A 21,566-nucleotide genomic window follows, 5' to 3' on the forward strand; every position below is an offset into this window, starting at 1 on the left:
TGGGGGGCACTGAAGGGCAGAGATGAGGGGCAGTTATGGGCAGGGATGGGGGGCACTGAGGGGCAGGGATGGGCTCATAGCGGGGCACCCCCACCCCCAAGCCAGCCCCTCACCCCTCTGCCCCAATTTTGGGGGGGGGTCTCTTTGTGCCCACCCCCTCCCCAGCTCTCCCTTTCAGGGGTCGCTCTGATCTGAGCCCCCTCAATGTCCCCAGCCCTTCCTCCCCTCCCTATCTGGGGACACAGACCCCTCCCCAATGAGGGTCCCTGCCCCCCCCAGCCCATCCCAACCCCCTCCCCTTCCTTCCTCCCCCCCCCATCCCGGGTTGGGGGGGCTGGGACAGGAGGAGGAGGAGGAAGAGGAGGAGGAGGAGGGAGGACGGGCAAGGAGCGGAGCGCAGAACTCGCCGGGAGCAGAGCGGGATCGGACGGGATGAGAGCGGGATCGGGGAGGAGAAATTCCAAACATCGCCCATCAGGACACCCCCCCCGAACCCCCCGAGAGCAGCAGAGAGCAGCCCGAGGTTGGTTGGATCATTTCACATGCCTTTATTTCAGCAGTCAGAGAAAGAAAAAAAAAAAAAATTAATAATATCCATTTTCGAAAAAAAAAAAAAAAAAAAAAAGAAAATGAAGAAAACCCCCAAACCGCTTTAAAATTATTAATTACTTAATTAATTAATTATTATTATAATACATTATACAAAGTAGGTACAAAACCCGGGGAAATGCCAGAGCTGGGCTTGGCGAAGGGAGTGGGTTCGTGGCCCTCCGTGCCCGGGGAGGATGCAGGGATGGATGGATGACGGATGGAAGGATGGATGGATGATGGAGGGATGGATGGATGCATGGATGGATGGAAAAAAGCTGCTGGAAGATGAGAGCAGAGCTGAAGTTCCACCTGCTCGACCTGGAAAATCGATTTATTCCTTTTCCCCTCGGAATTCGGTGCCTCTTGCTTTGCGGGATTTGCTGGTGGGGTGTTGGAGGTGGAGGTCAGGGGAGAGAATAGCACCTTTGGAAAATTCCCCAGTGGAGCTGAGCAGCAAAAAACAGGAGGGAAATAAAGCATAAAATAGAGGGGAATCAAAACAGAGCAAGCTGAGACCTCTTTGGAGGTTGTAGCACCAGGCGGTCCCGGGGTTGGGTGTTCCGGGGCCAAAATTAAAGAGAATATTTAAAAATAATAATTAAAAAAAAAAAAACAACCAAAAACCAGGATAAAAATCCTGAGGGAAAGAAACCTCCAAAGGAAAATTCAAAATGAGAGAACAACAGAGCAACCAAAGAGAAAAAAGGGGGGGAATATGATGGGGGGAAATTAGCACCTTTGCTCTGAACCTGGCAGGAAAGTCCCGGCACGGCTGAAAAGCTCCAAACGAAGCTAAAAAAAACAAAAAGAACCCCAAAATTCAGACTCAAAAAGACGATGAAACACCCCGAGAGTGGTGAGGTAGCCATCCGGACAGGGGCGTCAGCGCAGGGCCGGAGCTGCTCCGTGGCTTGGGAGTGAATTGGTTTTGCTGCCTGAATAAAAATAAAATGAACAACAAACAACGAACAAAACAAAACAAAACAGGAAAAAAAAAACACGATAAAAAATAACCAGAACAAAAGAAAATCGAGAGAACTCAAAATCAGCATTATCCAAATAAAAAATAAGGAGGAGAGGGCAGAGAAAGAGGGAAAACAAGGGAGAAAAAGCAAATTATAGCCAGGAGTTCAACATCTTCCTCGCAGCAAAAATTAAAATTCCAATGAGATGCAAGAAGCGAAGGGGCTGGCGGGGAGGGGGCCTGGGGGTCCCGGGGGGCTTGGGGACCCTTTGGGAAGCTGAGCTTTGCCATCTCCGGGGCTGAGGAATGAGGGGGGGCAAGCAAGCGAACCCACTTCCTGGTGATTTTGTTTGAAAAAGTCATTTATTTGGTTTCTTTAGTATTTTTTAGGGGGGGTTGAATGCTTTTTTTTTTTTTTTATTTTGAGAGGGTTTTTGAGGTTTTTCTCTTACGGCAACGCAACCGGAGTTGTTTTAGAGACGCTGGATAGAAACCGACACAAATTCAAAAAGTCCATGTGAAATTTCCTCCTTTTTTTTTTTGGTTTTTTTTTTTTTTGGCAGGTTTTTTTTTTTTTGGTGTTTTTTTTTTTTTTATTATTATTTTTATCATTATTATTATTACTCTCTCCTGTCACGCGTGGGGCGTCCGGGGTTACAAGAAGCAGACGGGGCCGATGTCGATGCCGAATTCCTGGTCCGGAGCGCCGACGTCCATAGGAGCCAAATCGATGATGGGCAGGCGCGAGGTCTTCGTCGTCTTGTACTCGATGACTGTCTTGCCCCAGGCGCCCGTGTGACTCTGTGGGGACACCGCGGTCACTCCCCGTCCCCAGCATGTCCCCAGTGTCACCACCATCCCCGTCACTCACCGTGCAGCCGTCCTCGGTGACGCCGTAGGTGAAGCGGCTGTTGCCCTCGGCGCGGATCTCGATCTCGTTGGCGCCCTGCAGCAGCAGGGCCTTCTTCAGGTTGCCGCTGGCCTGGTCCATGTAGGCCACGCTGTTCTTGCAGTGGTAGGTGACGTTCTGCGAGGCCTCGGTGGCCATGAGGCGCAGGAAGGTCAGCTGGATGGCCACGTCGGCCGGGTCGGAGCCCTCGCCGCCGTACTCGAACTGCGCGAGGGGACATCGGTCACAACCGAACCATTCCAGGCTCCTCATCCCCTCCACCCCCTGGTGGCCCCCGAGCCCACCTGGAAGCCGTCGCTCATGGCCTCGCCGAACCAGACGTGTTTCTTCTCCTTGGGGTTCTTGCTGAGGTACCAGTTCTTGCGGGCGATGGACGCCTGCGTCGGGTACACGCACGTCTCGCCCGTCTCCATGTTGCAGAAGACCTTGATGGCGTCCAGGTTGCAGCCTTGGTTGGGGTCGATCCAGTACTCGCCTGAGGGGACAGGGACGGGTCAGGAGAGGGGCAGGGAGGGTGGTGGGGACAGGGACAGGCAGGGGATGGGACAGAGGAACAGCCATGAGGGAACAGGGGAAGGACAGCCAGGGAGATGGGGGAGAGGAACAACCAGCAGGGATGAAGGATGAAGGTGAGGAACAGCCCCAGGAGATGGAGAATGGAGCTGAGGAGCAGCCAGAGAGATGGAACAGGTGAGGAACAACCAGGGGGGATGGAACAGGTGAGGAACAACCAGGTAATGGAGGTAATCTCCTTACCTGGATACCTCCTTATCCAGGAGAGAACGGGTGAGGAAGAGCCAGGAGGGGTGAAGGATGAGGATGGGGAACAGCCACAGGAGATGGAGAATGGAGGTGAAGAGCAGAGGACGGAAGGATGGGTGAGGACAGGGGCTGGCGGATGCTGAGGATGAAGGGAGGAAGGAGGAAGATGAGGAGCGGCCCTGGGAGATGAGGAAGGAGGTGAGGAAGGCAAAGGAGGGAGCTGGGGGCGGAGCGTGGAGCAGGAAAAGAGGAAGAAGAGGGGGAGAAACAGGAGAGGGACAGGAGGAGGATGGAGGGGAGGGCACACAGGAGAGACAGGACAGAAGGACAGAGCTGAGGAGCAGCAGAGGGGACAGGGACGCGGTGACAGCCCCGAGGGGACCGCGGGGACACCCACCGCTCTTCCAGTCGCCGTGGCACATCTTGAGGTCGCGGCAGGTGCGGGCGGGGTTCTTGCGGGTGCCCTCGGGGCTGCGGATGTTCTCGATCTGCTGGCTCAGGCTCTTGAGGGTGGTGTCCACCTCCAGGTCGCGGTCGCGCATCACGTTGGCATCGTCGGCCCGGTAGTAGCGGCCGCCGTCGTGCGCCTTCTCCTGGGGCGGCTGCGGCAGGAAGCTGAAGTCGAAGCCGCCGCTGGGAGGGCCGGGAGGACCGGGGGGGCCCGGGGGGGCCGGGGGGACCCTGCGGGAGGAGAGGAGGAGGATGGTGATGGAAGAGCGGGCGCTGGAGGCGGGCGGCAAAGGGAGGGTTCGGTTGGGTTCGGGACGTACGACGGGACCGACGTCGCCGGTGCGGCCGCGGGGGCCGGGGGGACCGATGGGGCCGGGCAGCCCATTCAGACCGTCCTTGCCGGCAGCACCAGCGGAGCCAGGGGGACCCTGTGGGGTGGGAGAAAAGAGTGAGCGTGGTGGTGCAAACCCAGCAGAGCCTCCAACCAATACCCCAAACCCTACAGGTGTCCCAATGGCCATGGGGACCTGGCAGAGCCTCCAACCAATACTCCAAACCCTACAGGTGTCCCAATGGCCATGGGGACCTGGCAGAGCCTCCAACCAATACCCCAAACCCTACAGGTGTCCCAATGGCCATGGGGACCCAGCAGAGCCTCCAGACCCTGCGGGAATCTCGCTGGATGTGGGGACACCCCTGCCCTCCCCGCAGTGTCACAACCGTGTCCGGATGTCACAGCTCATCCCGGGACTCACTCGGGGACCGGCGGGACCAGAAGCACCAGAAGGACCTTGTTCACCAGGAGAGCCCTGTGGCAGTGGAGGAGGAAGAAGAAGAGGCGACATCAGAGGTGACATCAGAGGTGACATCAGCAGCCCGTGCTGTCCCCAGGACATGTGGCAGGGTCACTGTCACCCCGCGGGACTTACGGGAGGACCAGGTGGGCCCTGGAGACCGGAGAAGCCTCTGTGGCCCTTCATGCCTCTGTCACCCTGTTCACCGGTTTCACCTTTGTCACCACGGGGACCTTGGGGACCCTGCAGGAGGAGGAAGAGGAGGAGGAAGATGAGTTGAGTGCAGTGCTGGCCAATCACTGTCCCCACGCCTGTGGGCACACAGAGGCACCGAGGGGGACAGAGCAGAGCAGAGCATCACTTACAGCAGGACCACGAGCACCAGCAGGACCAGGGGGGCCAGCGGGACCTTGGGGACCCTGGGACAGGAGAGAAGGGGACAGGTTAGAGCATCCTGCACCTCCTGCTGCTGGCTTGGGGCAGAACCACCCTGAGAGGCTCGGGGACCCCCGAGGGGGCAGTGACACCTCTGAGATCCCCCATTGCAGGGTGGTGGTGGCACCTCTGAGATCACCCATTGCAGGGTGGTGGTGGCACCTCTGCCTGCCAGGGAAGCTCCTGGCAGCATCAGGAGCTGAGCCCGGGGCCAGACCCCAGAGCTGGGTCCTTTCTGGGTGTCCTGGGGCCGGGGGTGCCAGGGGGCTCCGGGCAGAGCATCACTTACGGTCTCACCGCGATCTCCGTTCTTGCCAGCAGGGCCGACGGGGCCGGGGGCACCGGGGGCACCGGGAGCACCAGGGGGGCCGGCGGGGCCGGTCTCACCACGATCACCCTGCGAGGAGGAGGAGGAGGAGGAGGAGGAGGAAGAGGAGAGGTCAGTGCGGGCCAGCACAACCCCATCACCCCTCCCACACCCCTCAGAGCCCACTCACCTTGGGACCAGCAGCACCGTCACGGCCGGGGGCACCTTCAGCACCGGGGGCACCCTATGGGGAGCAGAGACCCTCGTTAGGGTGGGGGGCTCACGGGAGGTCCAACAGCCCCCCATCAGCACATCCTCAGCACGGGGGGGATCTCACAGCCCCCCATCAGCACGGGGTCCGTGCCCCCAGCCCCACGGTGACCATGGGTGCTCACCTCACGTCCAGCTTCTCCAGGGGGTCCAGCCAGGCCAGGGGGGCCCATGGGGCCGGGGGGGCCGCGCTCACCGGGAGAGCCGGAGGGGCCTTGTTTGCCGGGTTCACCCTGCGGGGGGACACGATTGGGGCTCAGACGCTGTCACAGAGCCACCCCGCGGGGGTGACAGAGCCTGCGGGTCCCCGGAGCCCCCCGATACTCACGGAGGGGCCGGGCAGGCCGGGGAAGCCTCGCTCGCCTCTCTGGCCGGGCAGACCGACCACACCGCGCTGGCCGGCGATACCTTGGGGTCCGGGAGTGCCGGGAGCGCCCTGCGGGGACAAACGGCGCCTCAGCGGGGACAGCCCCGGTGTCACCTCCCCATCCCCGCGGAGGGGACAGCGAGAGGCGGTGACGAGCACAGAGATCCGGGCAGGGGGCGACTCACGATGGGACCGTCAGCACCGGGGGCTCCTTTCTCGCCGGGGGGACCGGGGGGCCCGGCGGGTCCCGGCTCTCCGGGGCGGCCGGCGGGGCCGGTCTCACCGCGGGGTCCTTTGCCGCCCTCCTTGCCGGCGGGGCCGGGCGGGCCGGGCAGGCCGATGTTACCCTGCACGGGGCGGGGGAGGCGGTGCCGTCAGGCCGGGACCCCCTCGCTGCCAGCTGAAGGGCGGCCAGGGCTGTCCCGGGGCCAAGTGGGACAGGGCGGCCACGTGCAGCACCTGGACGGTGCCCAGCGCCTCCCGTCCATGTCCTCAGTGCCTCCTGTCCCCTGTCCCCAGTGCTTCCCATCCCCATGTCCTCAGTGTCTCCTGTTCCCTGTCCCCAGTGCCTCCTGTCCCGTGTCCCCAGTCCTTCCCATCCCCATGTCCCCAGTGCCTCTCGTCCTGTGTCCCCATTGCCTCCTGTCCCCATGTCCCCAGTGCCTCCTGTCCCCATGTCCCCAGTGCCTCCTGTCCCCAGTGCTTCCCATCCCCATGTCCTCAGTGCCTCCTGTTCCCAGTCCCCAGTGCCTCCTGTCCCGTGTCCCCAGTCCTTCCCATCCCCATGTCCCCAGTGCCTCTCGTCCTGTGTCCCCATTGCCTCCTGTCCCCATGTCCCCAGTGCCTCCTGTCCCCAGTGCTTCCCATCCCCATGTCCTCAGTGCCTCCTGTCCCCTGTCCCCAGTGCCTCCTGTCCCCATGTCCCCAGTGCCTCCTGTCCCCAGTGCTTCCCATCCCCATGTCCTCAGTGCCTCCTGTTCCCTGTCCCCAGTGCCTCCTGTCCCCTGTCCCCAGTGCTTCCCATCCCCATGTCCTCAGTGCCTCTCGTCCTGTGTCCCCATTGCCTCCTGTCCCCATGTCCCCATTGCCTCCTGTCCCCATGTCCCCAGTGCTTCCTGTCCCCATTTCCCCAGTGGCTCCTGTCCCCAGTGGCTCCTGTCCCCATGTCCCCAGTACCTCATGTCCTGTGTCTCCAGAGCCTCCTGTCCCCTGTCCCCCACCCCTCCTGTCCCCAGCACCTCCCGTCCCCATGTCCCCAGTGTCTCTTATCCTGTGTCCCCAGCACCTCCTGTCACCATGTCCCCAGTGCCTCCTGTCCCCAGTTGGTCCCCTCCCCTGTCCCCATCTCCAGCCCCCCATCTCCCCCCAGGGGTACTCACAGAGGGGCCGGGGGGTCCAACTCTTCCAGCAGCACCAGGGAAACCAGTAGCACCCTGGAAGGGAGCAGAGCTGCATCAGTGGGGCTGGATCCCGAGGTCCAGGGATCCAGGGGAACCCCAGGGCCGGTGGGCAGAGCAAAGAGCCCACCTGGGGGGCTGATTTGGGGGATGTAAAGGCGACGCCCCAAATTGTAAAGGGGTGTTGTAAAGGCAACACCCCACTCTGGTGCCATCCCCAGATGGTTTTGGGGGTGCAGGGCTGGGGGTGCCCCACGGTGTGGGGGGAGCAGAGGTAGAATTAAAGCCCCTCGGGGCTGTTCCCACCCGGGGGTGCCCCCAAACTCCCCCAACGCCCCCAAACTCCCCACAGGACCGGTACTTACAGGGGGTCCAGCGCTGCCGCGAGCACCTTTGGGACCGGGAGCACCAACAGCACCCTGGGCGGGAGGAAGAGGAGGAAGAGGAGGAGGAGAGGGGTGAGCTGAGCTGCAGGGCAGCAGCCCAGGCACTGGGGGGGCTGAGGGGGGGCACTTACAGCAGGTCCAGGAGCACCAGTGGGGCCAGCAGGGCCGGGGGGACCGGCGTCACCCTTGGCTCCAGCATCCCCAGTTTCACCTTTAGCACCAGGCTGGCCGTCAGCGCCCTGAGGGGGGGACACGGGGACAGGGTGAGCCCGGGGGGCTCAGAGCCACCCTGGGGGGGTCAGCATGGACCCCCGGGCTGGGGGGGGGGGGGGGGTGGTCTGCCACACTTACAGGGGGGCCAGCAAATCCAGCAGGACCGGGAGGGCCGGGCTCGCCGCGGTCACCCTGCAGGAGAGGGGAGGCAACGGCGTGAGACGGGATGGGGACACGGTCACCAGGGCCACCAGGGCCACCGAGGAGTGGCAGGGCCATCACCGAGCGTGGGGGACACTCACGGGAGCACCACGGGCACCAGTGGGACCAGCAGGGCCGGGGGGACCGGCTTCACCCTGGAGACAACAGAGAAAAGGGATCAGGGCTGTGGAGAGGGGGTGGCACTGAGTGCCTGGACACGGCTGTCCCTGCGGGATGTCCCCACCTTGTCACCAGGAGCACCAGCAGGGCCGGGGGGGCCGATGGGACCGGTCAGGCCTCGGAGACCGTCCTTGCCAGGAGCGCCATCAGCACCTTTGGGACCGGGGTCACCCTGAGGGAGAGACAAAGGGGAGTTACGGGGACAGGTCCCTGGGGGGGTCACCGCTCTCTGCACTGAGACATCCCCGGTTCTTCATCCTCCCTGGGACGGGCTGGGACCATCCTCATCCTCCTCACAAGAGCGGGGCTCTCAGTGAGAGAATGTCTCCAATGGATGGGGACAGAGGTGGCACAGAGCATCCCCTGCCCCATGATATGGGGACAGAGGTGGCACAGAGCATCCCCTGCCCCACGGGATGGGGACAGAGGTGGCACAGAGCATCCCCTGCTCCAAGGGATGGGGACAGAGGTGGCACAGAGCATCCCCTGCCCCATGATATGGGGACAGAGGTGGCACAGAGCATCCCCTGCTCCAAGGGATGGGGACAGAGGTGGCACAAAGCATCCCCTGCCCCAAGGGATGGGGACAGAGGTGGCACAGAGCATCCCCTGCCCCAAGGGATGGGGACAGAGGTGGCACAGAGCATCCCCTGCTCCAAGGGATGGGGACAGAGGTGGCACAAAGCATCCCCTGCTCCAAGGGATGGGGACAGAGGTGGCACAGAGCATCCCCTGCCCCACGGGATGGGGACAGAGGTGACAGAGAGCATCCCCTGCCCCACGGGATGGGGACAGAGGTGGCACAGAGCATCCCCTGCTCCAAGGGATGGGCACAGAGGTGGCACAAAGCATCCCCTGCCCCATGATATGGGGACAGAGGTGGCACAGAGCATCTCCTGCCCCAAGGGATGGGGACAGAGGTGGCACAGAGCATCCCCTGCCCCACGGGATGGGGACAGAGGTGGCACAGAGCATCCTTGCCCAGGACACTGCTGCCCACCGGCCTCAGCTCAGGGCACACCCAGCCCCAAGGGGAAGCTGAGGGGGGCACAGGGATGATGGGGAGCAGGTCACCGAGGGGCACAGCAGGCTTTGGGGACACGAGGGCTCTGGGGACACGCACTCTGTCACCCTTGGCGCCTGGCAGGCCGGCAGCACCGCGCTCTCCGGGCATTCCCTGCAGACCGGGGGGGCCCTGGTTCCCGGGGGCTCCGGGAGCTCCAGCATCGCCCTGCAGGGAGGCAGAGGGGGATCAGTGACATCCTGGCCCAGCAAACCCAGCCCGGCCGCCCCCCAGCTGTGCCCCACAGGCCGGGCACAGCCCCATGCCCGGCTGGCACCTACCTTAGCACCATCGTTACCGGGAGCGCCGTTAGCACCGCGGGGACCTTGGGGACCGGGGGGACCTTGGACACCGCGCTCTCCGGGGAATCCTCTCTCACCCTGGGGAGGTGGCACAGGGGAGGCCCATCAGGGGCTGTGTGGGGCATTTTGGGGTGCCCAGGGTTGGGGGGAGATGGGGGTTCAGCTTACCCTGGCACCGGCGGGACCGGGGGCTCCAGCGTCTCCGGGGACACCCTGAGAGGGAGGGACAGGGTGACAAGTTAGAGGGGAACGAGTGGCACCAGGGACGGGCAGAGGGGGTGGCCCAGGAGTCCCTCATTCCCTGGGCAGGGCTGGGGTTCCCATTGCTCCCATGGAGCACCTGGGGGTGCCCTGGGGGGACCCCAGCAGCAGCAGCAGCCCCAGTGTGATGGGGACAGGGGCGATGGGGATGGGACAGGGACGATGGGGAGGGGTCAGGCAATGGGGAGGGGACAGGAGGGTCCCCAGTGCCCACACTCACCTGCTCACCAGGCTTGCCAGCCTCACCAGGGGGACCAGCGGGGCCAGGCAGACCCTGGGGAGGAAGAAGAGGAGCCGTGAGCCACCACGGAGGGGACAATGGCAGCGTCACCCGTGCTCTGGGTGCTTTGTCCCCCTGCCGGGGAGGGGACAGCCCTCACCTGGAAGCCAGGAGCACCAGCGGGACCTTGTTCACCTCGTTCTCCAGCGGGACCCTGGGGGACACAGCACAGCCATGGAGGGGCGCAGGTGGCTCTCGAGGCCCGGGGCCGGGGGCCGGGCGTGGCCGGGGGTGGCCGCGGGCCGGGGGATACTCACGGTGGGGCCGGGGGGACCTTGAGCACCGGTTTCACCGTCTTTGCCAGCGGGGCCCTGGGGAGGAGGGAGAGGAGGGTGCTCAGAGCGAGCCGAGAGCCTGGGCGGGGGCCGCGGGATCCTTCGAAGGCCGGGAGACACCGCGGAGAGCTGCCCGGGCCGGGATCCCGAACACCGGGCCGGGATCCCAAACACCGGGCCGGGATCCCAAACACCTCATCCCGCCACGGCCTCGGGCCCCCCGGAGCCTGCCCTGGCTGCCGAGGGCCCTCACCCCGCATTCACAGCTCATTCCCACCCCATTCACACCCCACAACCCCATTTCACCCCAGCGAGCTGGTCCGTGCCAGGCCGGCCCTCTCTGTCACCCTGTCATGGGGTGATGCTCCTTGTCACCTTCCCTGTCACCCTCCCTGCCACCCCACACCACTGTGACCCTCTCTGTCACCCTCCCTGTCACGCTATCACAGGGTGACGCTCCTTGTCACTCTCCTTGTCACCCTCCCCGCCACCCCACACCACTGTGACCCTCTCTGTCGCCTCACACCCTCCCTTGTCACCTCCCTCCCGGACACCCCACACTCACCACAGCTCCGGGGGGACCGGGAGCTCCTCTCTCGCCGGGTTTGCCGGGTTCGCCCTAAAACCAGAGCGGGATGAGCCCGTGGTGACACCGGGGACGGGGACAGGTCCCAGGTGTGTCCCCGGAGAGCAGGGTGGCCTTGGCGATGGGTGGCACTCACCGCGGCACCTTTGGGACCGGGGAATCCCATCACGCCGGCCTGGCCTCGGGCTCCGGGGGGGCCGGGGGGGCCGGGCCGCCCGTCTTGACCAGCGGGACCCTGTCGGGAGGAGCCAGAGCTGCTTTAGCCGGGCCCTGGAGAGCCAGGGCAGGAGGGGACAGCGGCGGGGACAGCGGCGGGGACAACTTACAGGAGGGCCGGTCTTGCCGTCGGGACCGGGGCTGCCGGGGCTTCCAGTGAGACCCTGCGGGGAGCGGGAGCGGGGTCAGGAGCTCAGCACCGCCAGGGGATGCTCCGGACAACGGGAGCGTCCTGGAGAGCGGCTCCGGCACGGAGAGCGGGACAGCCCTGCGGCCGTGCTGGTCACCGTGTCACCGTGTCACCGTGTCACCGTGCCACCTCACCTTGGCACCGGGCAGTCCGGGCTCCCCGGGGCGTCCAGCTTCACCAGGAGATCCTTTGGGGCCGACGGGGCCGGGGGAGCCGCGCTCGCCGGGGGGACCCTGCGGAGGGGGGACAGGGGTGACCCAGGGAAGGGACAGCGCCCGGGGACCGGCACAGAGCCGTGTTCCCGCGGGTGGCAGCCACTCGGAGCCGCCGTGGCCACTGTGCGGGCACGGGTGACAGCGGGCAGAGTCCCCAGGGCCACGCTGACGCCACTTTGTCCCGCAGAGGGACGCGGACACCCACCTTGGGACCGGCGATGCCATCGGCGCCAGGGAAACCGCGGCTGCCAGGAGCGCCCTGAGGGGGACACAGCAGGGTCAGTGCGGGGACACGGGGGGACATCGGGGGGCCAGGGGAGGAGGGACATGGCCACCAGCGGGAGCGGCACGAAGGGGCCGGGGGTGGCACCACGGGGTCCCCAAACACGCAGGGGGTTCACGTTGGACACAGGGGGTGGGGACAGGGATATGGTAGGAGTGGGGACAGGGACATGGTGGGGATGGGGACAGGGACATGGCAGGGGTGGGGACAGGGATGAGGACACGGCAGGGATGGGGACAGGGACATGGCAGGGATGGGGACAGGGACATGGCGGGGATGGGGACAGGGACATGGTAGGGGTGGGGACAGGGATGGGGACATGGCAGGGATGGGGACAGGGACAGAGACATGGTAGGAGTGGGGACAGGGACATGGTGGGGATGGGGACAGGGACATGGCGGGGACGGGGACAGGGACAGGGACATGGCGGGGATGGGGACAGGGACGTCGCTACTCACACGCTCGCCAGCAGGGCCGGGCAGCCCAGCGGGGCCGGGCTCACCACGGGCTCCTCTCTTTCCTTCTTCTCCAGCGGGGCCGGGGGGACCTTGGACACCAGCGGGACCCTGGGGAAGGACGCGGAGGGATGAAGACCCCCGGGATGGGTCAGGGCCAGCAGGGCCCGCGCCCCCAGGGACACATCGGGGGGTCACTCACGGGTTCGCCTTTGGCACCGGTGTCACCCTTGTTGCCTGGAGCGCCGGGCTCACCCTGCAGGGGAGAGAAGAGAGGAAAGGGTTAACGGCGGATCGAGGAGCAGAGGGACCCTCGGGGGGGACAAGGGCGCGGCATCCGCCACCCCCTGTGCCACCCGGGCCTGGCACGGACCAGGGACACCTCGGAGGCAGCTCCAGGAAGGGATCGCAGCCCGCGGAGAGCCCCTGGAGGAGCCCGGGGATACTCACGGTGTTACCCTTGGGGCCGGGGGCGCCGCTGGGACCCTGCGGGCCGGAGGGACCGCGGGCACCGGGGAAGCCGGGAGCGCCAGCGATGCCGGGAGCGCCCTGCAAGAGGCACACGGGGCCGTGAGGGAGCGGCACGGCCCTCCCTGCCCCGCCCGGGAGGGGACACGAGAGGAACACTCACGGTGGCGCCCTTGGCTCCGGGTTGGCCGTCAGCACCGGGGTTGCCCTGCGGAGAGAAGGAGGAAGAGGAGGGTCACGGCGGGGCTGGCGGCGCGCGAGGCCGAAGGACGGGGAGCCCGCGGGTGTCACTCACAGCGGGACCGGCGGCGCCAGCAGGGCCGGGGGGGCCGGGCTCACCGCGAGCACCTTGGGGACCTTCGCTGCCACGAGCTCCTTGGGGACCGGTCTCACCCTGGGGAGGGAGAGGAGGAGGAGGAGGAAGAGCAGTGAGCGCCAGGGCTGATTCCATCCGCGGCGACACAGCCCAGGGACAGGTGCCCAGGGGATGTCCCCACGGGTGCCACTGTGCCAGGCGGTGCCAGCCTGGATGCTCCAGGACCCCTCCCCTGCCCAGCGCTCCCCCAGCCCGCCCTCCCAGTGCCCCCCAGCCCCTCCCAGCCCCCCAGAACCGGGCAGGCCCTACCTTAGCACCGGCGGCACCGGGGAAGCCGGGGGGACCGGCGGGACCAGTTGGACCCTAAAGGGGAGAGAAGGCTCGGCTCAGAGGGGGATCCCAGCCCAAGGGGACCCCCAGAGCCCCCCTGGCTCCCGGCCAAGGGTCCCCATAGGGCAGCAGGGCGGGATCCCCTCCCCGGGAGGGTCCGTGGGGTCGGGGGTACTCACGGGGGGACCGGCAGCGCCGGGAGCGCCGTCATTGCCACGAGCGCCCTGCGGAGAGGGGACAGCGTCAGTGACAGCCGCGGGTGGCACCGGTGACCTCCAGAGCCCCGTGTCCGCGCAGGGGTGTCAGCCCTGCCCATCCCGAATACTCACAGCGGGGCCAGACGGGCCGGGACGGCCTCTCTCGCCGGGAAGACCACGAGGACCCTGAGAGGGGACAGGACACGTTCAGGACACGTTTGTGTCACCTGCATGGACGCTTCTCCCTTTCTGAGCCTCCTCCCATCCCTGTGCCCCCACTGTGACATTTCCAAGGGGTTGAAGCCCTCCCACCCCGTTCCCTGTGGATCCCTGAGGAGGAGCTGTGTCCCCACCGAGTGTCACCCCCATCCTTGTCCCCTGTTGGCCAGAACCCCCCTGACCCCCTGGTGCAGCACTCACCATCTGCCCAGGAGCTCCGTTCTCTCCAGGGCTGCCGGGCTCTCCCTAGGGAGGAAGGAAGGAAGGACACCATGAGGGAGCTGCTCTGCAGGGACAGGGGACACGGTGACATTGCCAGGACAGCGGTGACGCTGCCACCACTCCTCACCTTGGGGCCAGCAGGTCCAGGCTCACCCTTGGCACCATCCAGACCACTGAAACCCTGGAGGGCAGCACAGAGAAGGGGTGGGGGGTCAGGAGGGGACCCTGGTTGGGGTCAGGGGTCCTTTGTCCCCTGAGTGTCACCAGCACGGGGAGGGGACTCACTCTGTGTCCCTTCATGCCTGGCAGGCCGGCGGTTCCGGGCAGACCTCGAGCACCCTGGGGGAGACAGGAGGTGGTGATGGAGGCGCTGGGGGGGCTGTCCCCACACCACAGTGCCCTGTCCCCAATGGGGGGACATCTGGGGGTGTCCCCGTGTGTCTCACCTGAGGGCCGGGGGGACCCCGCTCTCCGGGGCGGCCAGGCTTGCCAGCTTCACCCTGAGGACAAGGACACGGCCTTGGTGGCACGTCCCCAAGCCAGGCAGCTCCTGCTCACCTGGGGGGGGGGATGGCAGGGCCACCAAAGTGGGGGGGACCCCAAGGACAGGACACTTACGTCATCTCCGTTCTTGCCAGGGGGGCCAGCGGGACCTCGGGGGCCCATGGGACCCTAGGAGAGAGGCAGGGCAGGGGTCAGGTGACAGCTGCCCCCTGTCACCCTGTCACCCAGCCCGGGCAGTGCCAGCACCACTGCCGTGGATCCCCAGAGCAGGGACAGTGTCCCCACAGCCAGGGCTGGCAGTGTGCCCATCCCCGGGGACATCAGCAGGTGACAGCACTCACAGAAGCACCAGGCTCTCCAGGTTCACCAGGGGGACCTTGGAAACCTTGAGGACCCTGTGGAGAAAAAATAAAGGGTGAAAAGATGGGTCAGAAAGTGAGAAGTTTGGGCCTGGATCCCCCAGTGGCAGCGGTGGTGTCCCCCCGTGTGGTGGCACCAGGGCTGTCCCCACGCGCTTCTGTGGCTGTCAGGAAGGGTGTGACACCCTCTGACCTGTCCCCCCGCCACCCAGAGGGGCCCTGGGGGCTGTTTGTCCCCAAACCCAAATGGAAGGAAGAGGTGACACTCACGGGAGCACCGGGAGGGCCGGGGAGACCACGGGGACCAGCTGGGCCCTGGGGAGAAGAGAAAGTGTCAACAGTGGTGCCTTGTCACCCTGGCCCTGTCCCCACCACCAGCCATCCCCTGTCCCCACCACCAACCATCCCCTGTCCCCACCACCACCCCACTGCTGTACCCTGCTGCCACCCCACCACCCTCATCCTGCTGTCCTCACCTCCTCCCCATCAGCGTCCTAAAGCCACCCCTCCCTGTCCCCATTGCCACCCCCTCCCTGTCCCCATTGCCACCCTATCCCACTCTGCTCCTTGTCCCCAACACCAACCTTGGCCTGTCACCATTGCCACCCCATCCCTGCCCCTATTGCCATGTCCCCATTGTCCCTATTGCCATGTCCCCATTGTCCCCATTGCCATGTCCCCATTGTCCCTATTGCCATGTCCCCATTGTCCCTATTGCCTGTCCCTATTGTCCCTATTTTATTGTCCCTATTGCCTGTCCCCACTGCCACCCCAACGTCGTGTCCATCCCTGTTCCCACCTGCACCCATTCCTTGTCCCCATTGCCACCCCATCCCTGTCCCCATCACCAACCTGTCCCTGACTCTGTCACTGTCCCAATCCCCACACATTCCTTGTCTCTGTTGTCACCCCATCCTTGTCCCCATCCCTGTCCCTGTCCCCACACATTCCCTGTCTCTGTTGTCACCCCATCCCTGTCCCCATCCCTGTCTCTCTTGTCACCCATCCCTGTCCCCATCCTTGTCCCCATCCCTGTCTCTGCTGTCACCCATCCCTGCCCCCATCCCTGTCCCCATCCCTGTCCCCATCCCTGCCGTGTCCAGGTGCTCAGTGACATCACCGGCACAGGGAGCGCTCCTGTCCTGTCCCCTCGCCCAGCTCCCCCTGGTGTCCCTGATGTCCCCGATGTCCCCAGTGTCCCCGATGTCCCCGATGTCTCACCATGGGCCCGGGCACGGCCATGCCTCCGGCCTTCTCGTCGTATCCATAGGACATCTGGGGAGCGAAGTTCTGCGGGAGGGAGAGCGGGGGGTGAGCGGGGCAGGGACCCCCGGGGGAGGGGGGGCTGCACCACCAGGGACCCCCCCACACTCACCCCGCCGAGGCCGGGGGGGCCGGGGGGGCCGGGGGGGCCCGGCAGGCCGGGCTGGCCGGGGATTCCATCTCTGCCGGGGGGGCCGGGCAGTCCCTGCCGAGAGAAGAGAGCGTGAGACCGGGGGAAAATGGGGTGAGACTGGGGGGAAAATGGGGTGAGACCCAGGGGGAAATTGGGGTGAGACTGTGGGGAAAATGGGGTGAGACCCAGGGGGAAATTGGGGTGAGACTGGGGGGAAAATGGGGTGAGACCCGGGGGGAAATTGGGGTGAGACTAGGGGGAAAATGGGGTGAGACCCGGGGGGAAATTGGGGTGAGATCCAGGGGGGAAATTGGGGTGAGACCCGGGCGGAAATTGGGGTGACCTCCAACAGGATGGGGGTGATCCCCTGTGGGATGGGGATGAGCCTCTGTGGGGGATTGGGGTGAATCCCAGCAGGACTGGGGTGAGCCCCAGGGGGGATTGGGGTGAGTCCCAGTGGGATGAGAGTGATGCCAGCAGGATTGGGGTGAGCCCAGCAGGATCGGGGTGAGTCCCAGAGGGATTGGGGTGAGCTCCATTAGGACCGGGGTGAGCCCCAGTGGGGGATTGGGGTGACCCCCAGTGGGGAATTAGGGTGAGCCCAGTGGGATTGAGGTGAATCCCAGCTTGATTGGGGTGACCCCAGTAGGATTGGGGTGAGCCCCATGGGATTGGGGTAACCCCATCAGGATTGGGGTGATCCCAGCAGGATTGGGGTGAGCTCCATGGGACTGGGGGGACACCCAGCAGGATTGGGGTGATCCCAGCAGGATTGGGGTGGCCCCATGGGATTGGGGTAACCCCATCAGGATTGGGGTGATCCCAGCAGGATTGGGGTGGCCCCAAGCAGGATTGGGGTGAGCTCCATGGGACTGGGGGGACACCCAGCAGGATTGGGGTCCCTGCAGAGCAGGGGGCTCCGAGGGGGGCGCACACCCACCCTGTCTCCTTTGGGGCCGGGGTCTCCTTTAGGACCCTGTGGAGCAGAGACAGAACAGGTTAGAAAAGGGGGGCTCCAAATACGTGGGTGGGATTGGGATTAAATTTGTGGGGCTGCGTTTTGGGGAGGCCTTACCTCTACTCCAGCATTTTCTGGGTAGGCAGGGGAGGCTGTGGGGGGAAAAAGGGGGTTCAGAGCAGCTCAGCATCACCCACCCCACACCCAGACAACCCGGGGTGGGGGACACCGAGCCCGCCGCTCCCCGAGGGGGGGGCAGATGTCGCGATACCGTCGGTGTCGGGACAGATGGGGCAGCACTCTCCGAAGGGGATCTCGGCGTTGGGGCAGTCGGAGGTGTCCTCGCAGATCACCTCGTCGCACAGGATGTTGCCGCTGTCGCAGACGCAGATCTGGCACGGTTCTGGTTTCCACACGTCCTTGTCGTTGTACGTGAGCCCATCCTGGATGCAGCTCCCGGTTTGGACTGCGACGGGACGGGAAAGCGTCAGGAGGGGCGGCCCGGAGCTCCCCCCGCTCCCCTCACCCCCTCCCCGCTTCTCCGGCAGCGCTTCTCCCTTCATCTGCTTCTCATCAGCGCGCCGGGTGACACAGGAAAAGCTCCACAATAAACTCTTCCCACATCGGCTGGAATTTAAACAAAAAATCCCCGCAGCCGCTCGCTCGGGCCGGCCGGGCCAAGGCAAACACCCGCCCGAGGATGGGGTGGGGGGGTCCCCGGCAGCCGCGGGTTTGGGGGGGCGCGGATGGGACGGGACGGGCGCGCCCCCGAGTTTGGGGTGAAATTGGATCCGGGCGGAACGGGGCTGGATCGGGCCAGATGGGATCGGGAACGGGAGCGGAGGCGGGCGGGGGCTGCGGGGAGAGGGAGGGGAGGGAAGGGAAGGGAAGGGAAGGGCGAGCGGCCAGGCCTGGGGGTGGCCCCACGGTGGGGAAGGGTCTTGGCGTGGGGAGGGGCTGCGCCAGCTCATGGAACACCCCCCATGTTAAAAAAAAAAAAATTAAAAAAAAATAAAAAAAAAAAGCAAAGAATAAAAAAGTGGTAAAAAATGCAAAGAAAAAAAAAAAAACGGGAAAAAAAAAAACATTTAAAAAAAGGGGGGGGGAAGGATGTAAAAAAAAAAAAAGGAGGGAAAAAAAAGGATGTAAAAAAAAAAGAGGGGAAAAAAGGATGTAAAAAAAAGGGGGGGGGAAGGATGCAAAGAAAGGGAAAAAATGTAAAAAAAAAAAAAAAGGATGTTTAAAAAAAAGGCAAATGGAAATTGCAAAATTCTTCTGGGGAAGGAAAAAAAAAAAAAAGAAAGGCGAAATGGGAATGGGGGAAGGCAAAATGAAGAATGGGAAATGCAGGACGGGGAATGGGAAATGGAGAATGGGAAATGCTGGATGGGCATTGTCAGTGCAAAATGCATAATGATAATAGTAATAATAAACAATAGTAATAATTAAAAATGGATTTAAGAAAAACGGCAAAAAAATACCAAAAAAGGAAAAAAAATGGGCAAAAAGCACTGGGCGCTCTGGGTCCCCCCGAGTCCCCCTGGCACAGGTGGCAGCGGGCACGGCGGCCGTGGCGTGGCACGGGGGGGTGACCCCGGCCGTGCCCCCGGCCCGCGCCGCTGGCAGCCCCCGCTGCCCCGGCTGCCGAAACATTTTGCTTATGAATCATCCGAGACTTTTCTAATTCTTTCCTGATGGCTTTCGCAGATCCCGGGGCTGGGCCCCCCCCTCTCCCTCCTCTTCTCCCCCCTCTTGTCTCTCCCGCGCTCTTTCCCCCCTTTCCTTTCCCTTCCCGGCCTCCTCCTCCTCCTCCTCCCCTTCGTCCCGTCTCCCTCCTTCCCCGCTGGCTCCTCTCCACCCTTCCTTCCCTCCCCGCTCTTGGCAGGGCGCCCCGACTCCTCACCCCCCAGAGCCCCCTAAACCCCTTTTCCCCCAACCCCAAATCCCCCCGGTCCTCTTCTCTATTTTTTTCCTCATTTTCCCCCTCTTTTCCTTATTTCGCCCCAAATTCCTCTCTCCGCTCCGCACGCCCACCCCGAGCTGCTCCTCGCCCACCCCAGGGCAGCCGGGCCGGGTGCCCCCGGAGGCGGTGCCAGCCCAGAGCCGCGTCCCGAGGGGTGAGGGCATCACCCAGCGCCCGCTACTCACTGTCTTCCTCTCCTTGCCCGCGGGCGAGTAGGACAGTCGCTGCTATCAACAGCAGCGACCGAGAATCCACAAAGCTGAACATGTCTAAATATTAGACATGTAGACTCTTTGGGGTCTCTTTTTGTTCTTAGCTTGGGGTCATACGGGGCCGATGCAACCCTGGAGCTCCAAATCCAGACCCCAGCAGAAAGTTCCTACTGCCCTTTGCCCACTTCTGCGCCGGCCCTTTTATACGGTGTGCGGCGGCGGGGAGGAGGGACCCGGAGCGAGCAGCGGGTTCTGGACGGCCCCCTCGGCCAATCAGAGGCACCCAGCGAGTCGGGGGGCACCCCCTGACCCCCCCACCCCACCCTTCGGGCCGTGTGGCCGCGCACACGCAAACACGGGCGGGCACACGCACACGCGGCCGGGCACAGCGCGGCGGGGCCGGGGTCGGGGTCAGGGGGGGTTTGGGGTGCGGGGTTTTGCGGGGGGTTGTGATTTTGGGGGGGTTCCGCACGCTCGGAGGTGTCTGCGGGGATGGTGGGGTGGGGACGGGCGATGTGGCACGTGGCACTTTGGGGACCCCGGTGCCACGCGATGCTGGCAGTGTCAGCAGGGCCCTGCCATCCCCACAGCTGGGGCACCCCCAAAACACACCCAGGGCTCCTACTGGGGACCCCCCCGACAGCCACTCCCAGAGCTGGGGCACCCCAAAACACACCCAGGGCCCTGCCACCCACCCCCAGAGCTGGGGCACCCCAAAACACACCCAGGGCTCCTACTGAGGACCCCCCCGACAGCCACTCCCAGAGCTGGGGCACCCCAAAACCCACCCAGGGCCCCATTGGGGACCCTCCTCCAGTGGGACCAAGCACGGAGCAAGGCCAAGGCCACCAGTCCCCAGAGCATCCCTTGGACGGTCCCCAAGACCATCCCCCGAGGGACCCCAACCCCGAAACCCCTCCAAGAAGCACAGACACCCCAAACCCCACCCCCAAACCCACCGACTCTGTGTTTTCAGCCCTTTCTTTCCCTCTTTTCCCTTCCTTCCCCTCGCCGCGCTCGCTCCCCTTGCTCTCCCCCCCTGGCACGGCTCCACGGCCGTTTCCACATTTGAAGGAGCCACGTTGGTTGGAAAAAGCAAAAGCTCCTGGACAATGATCCACAACCTACCGTGCAATTTGGGGAGGGTGTAATTACACGCCAAAAAAATCCCCGCCCGTGCCGGGGCCGGGAGCTCGGCAGGGAGAGGAGCGGGAGGGACGCGGCCAATGTGGCACCGGGGGAGGGGGAGCTCCCGCTCCGCTCCGCTCGGCTCGGGGAGGATTTGGGGAACGCGCTGGGAAACGGGGACGGGGCAGGGAAAAGGGGGGTGCAGCCCTGGAGACCCCCGTGCTGTGCTGGGGGGCTGGGGGATTGTGGATACTGGGAGCGCTGGGAGCGCTCTGTTTGTCCCCACTGTCACTGCACTGAGAGCTTGAGGGCTCAGTGGAGCACTGGGAGGGCTCAATGGAGTATACTGGGAGCACTGGGAGGGCTCATTCCATTTGTACCCCTCCTCCCACTATGCTAAAGGTTTGAAAGCTCGTTGGGATGCTGGGAATACTGGGAGCACTGGGAGAGCTCTGTTTGTCCCCACTGTCACTGCACTGAGAGCTTGAGGGCTCAGTGCGGTACTGGGGACACTGGGAATACTGGGAACACTGGGTTCATTCCGTTTTTCCCCCTCCTCCCACCATGCTGAGAAAGCTCGTTGGGATACTGGGAGCACTGGGAGCACTGGGAGAGCTCTGTTTGTCCCCACTGTCACTGTGCCTAGAGCTTGAGGGCTCAGTGGAACACTGGGAGCACTGGGAATACTGGGAACACTGGGAACACTGGGAACACTGGGTCCATTCCATTTGTCCCCTTCCTCCCACTATGCTGGAGGTTTGAAAGCTCGTTGGGATACTGGGAGCACTGGGAGAGCTCTGTTTGTCCCCACTGTCACTGCGCCGAGAGCTTGGGGGCTCACTGGGAATACTGGGAATACTGGGAACATTGGGAACACTGGGCTCATTCCATTTGTCCCCTTCCTCCCACTATGCCGAAGGTTTGAAATCCTGGAATGCTGG

The 21,566-nt window shown here is 64.1% G+C and overlaps 1 protein-coding gene across 1 annotated transcript; it reads right to left on the bottom strand.

Moving 5' to 3' along the window:
• Positions 1–1,899: 1,899 nt before the first annotated feature.
• On the bottom strand, positions 1,900–19,660 carry COL1A1 (collagen type I alpha 1 chain). The gene is given in 52 exon segments (XM_059489055.1): positions 1,900–2,356; positions 2,427–2,669; positions 2,750–2,940; positions 3,625–3,895; positions 3,897–3,908; positions 3,998–4,105; positions 4,433–4,486; positions 4,607–4,714; positions 4,837–4,890; positions 5,196–5,303; positions 5,404–5,457; positions 5,609–5,716; positions 5,812–5,919; positions 6,036–6,197; positions 7,230–7,283; positions 7,613–7,666; positions 7,765–7,872; positions 7,985–8,038; positions 8,149–8,202; positions 8,292–8,399; positions 9,351–9,458; positions 9,572–9,670; positions 9,761–9,805; positions 10,074–10,127; positions 10,234–10,287; positions 10,391–10,444; positions 10,974–11,027; positions 11,131–11,229; positions 11,321–11,374; positions 11,535–11,633; positions 11,821–11,874; positions 12,357–12,464; positions 12,556–12,609; positions 12,804–12,902; positions 12,985–13,029; positions 13,117–13,215; positions 13,447–13,500; positions 13,647–13,691; positions 13,797–13,850; positions 14,085–14,129; positions 14,233–14,286; positions 14,391–14,444; positions 14,552–14,605; positions 14,724–14,777; positions 14,951–15,004; positions 15,239–15,283; positions 16,190–16,258; positions 16,344–16,436; positions 17,305–17,340; positions 17,440–17,474; positions 17,594–17,788; positions 19,471–19,660. Coding segments are annotated over 52 exon segments (4,362 nt in total). The 5' UTR covers positions 19,553–19,660; the 3' UTR covers positions 1,900–2,209.
• Positions 19,661–21,566: the final 1,906 nt, after the last annotated feature.

Source organism: Ammospiza nelsoni, chromosome 26 (genome assembly GCF_027579445.1).
Source record: "Ammospiza nelsoni isolate bAmmNel1 chromosome 26, bAmmNel1.pri, whole genome shotgun sequence".
NCBI classification, from domain to species: domain Eukaryota; kingdom Metazoa; phylum Chordata; class Aves; order Passeriformes; family Passerellidae; genus Ammospiza; species Ammospiza nelsoni.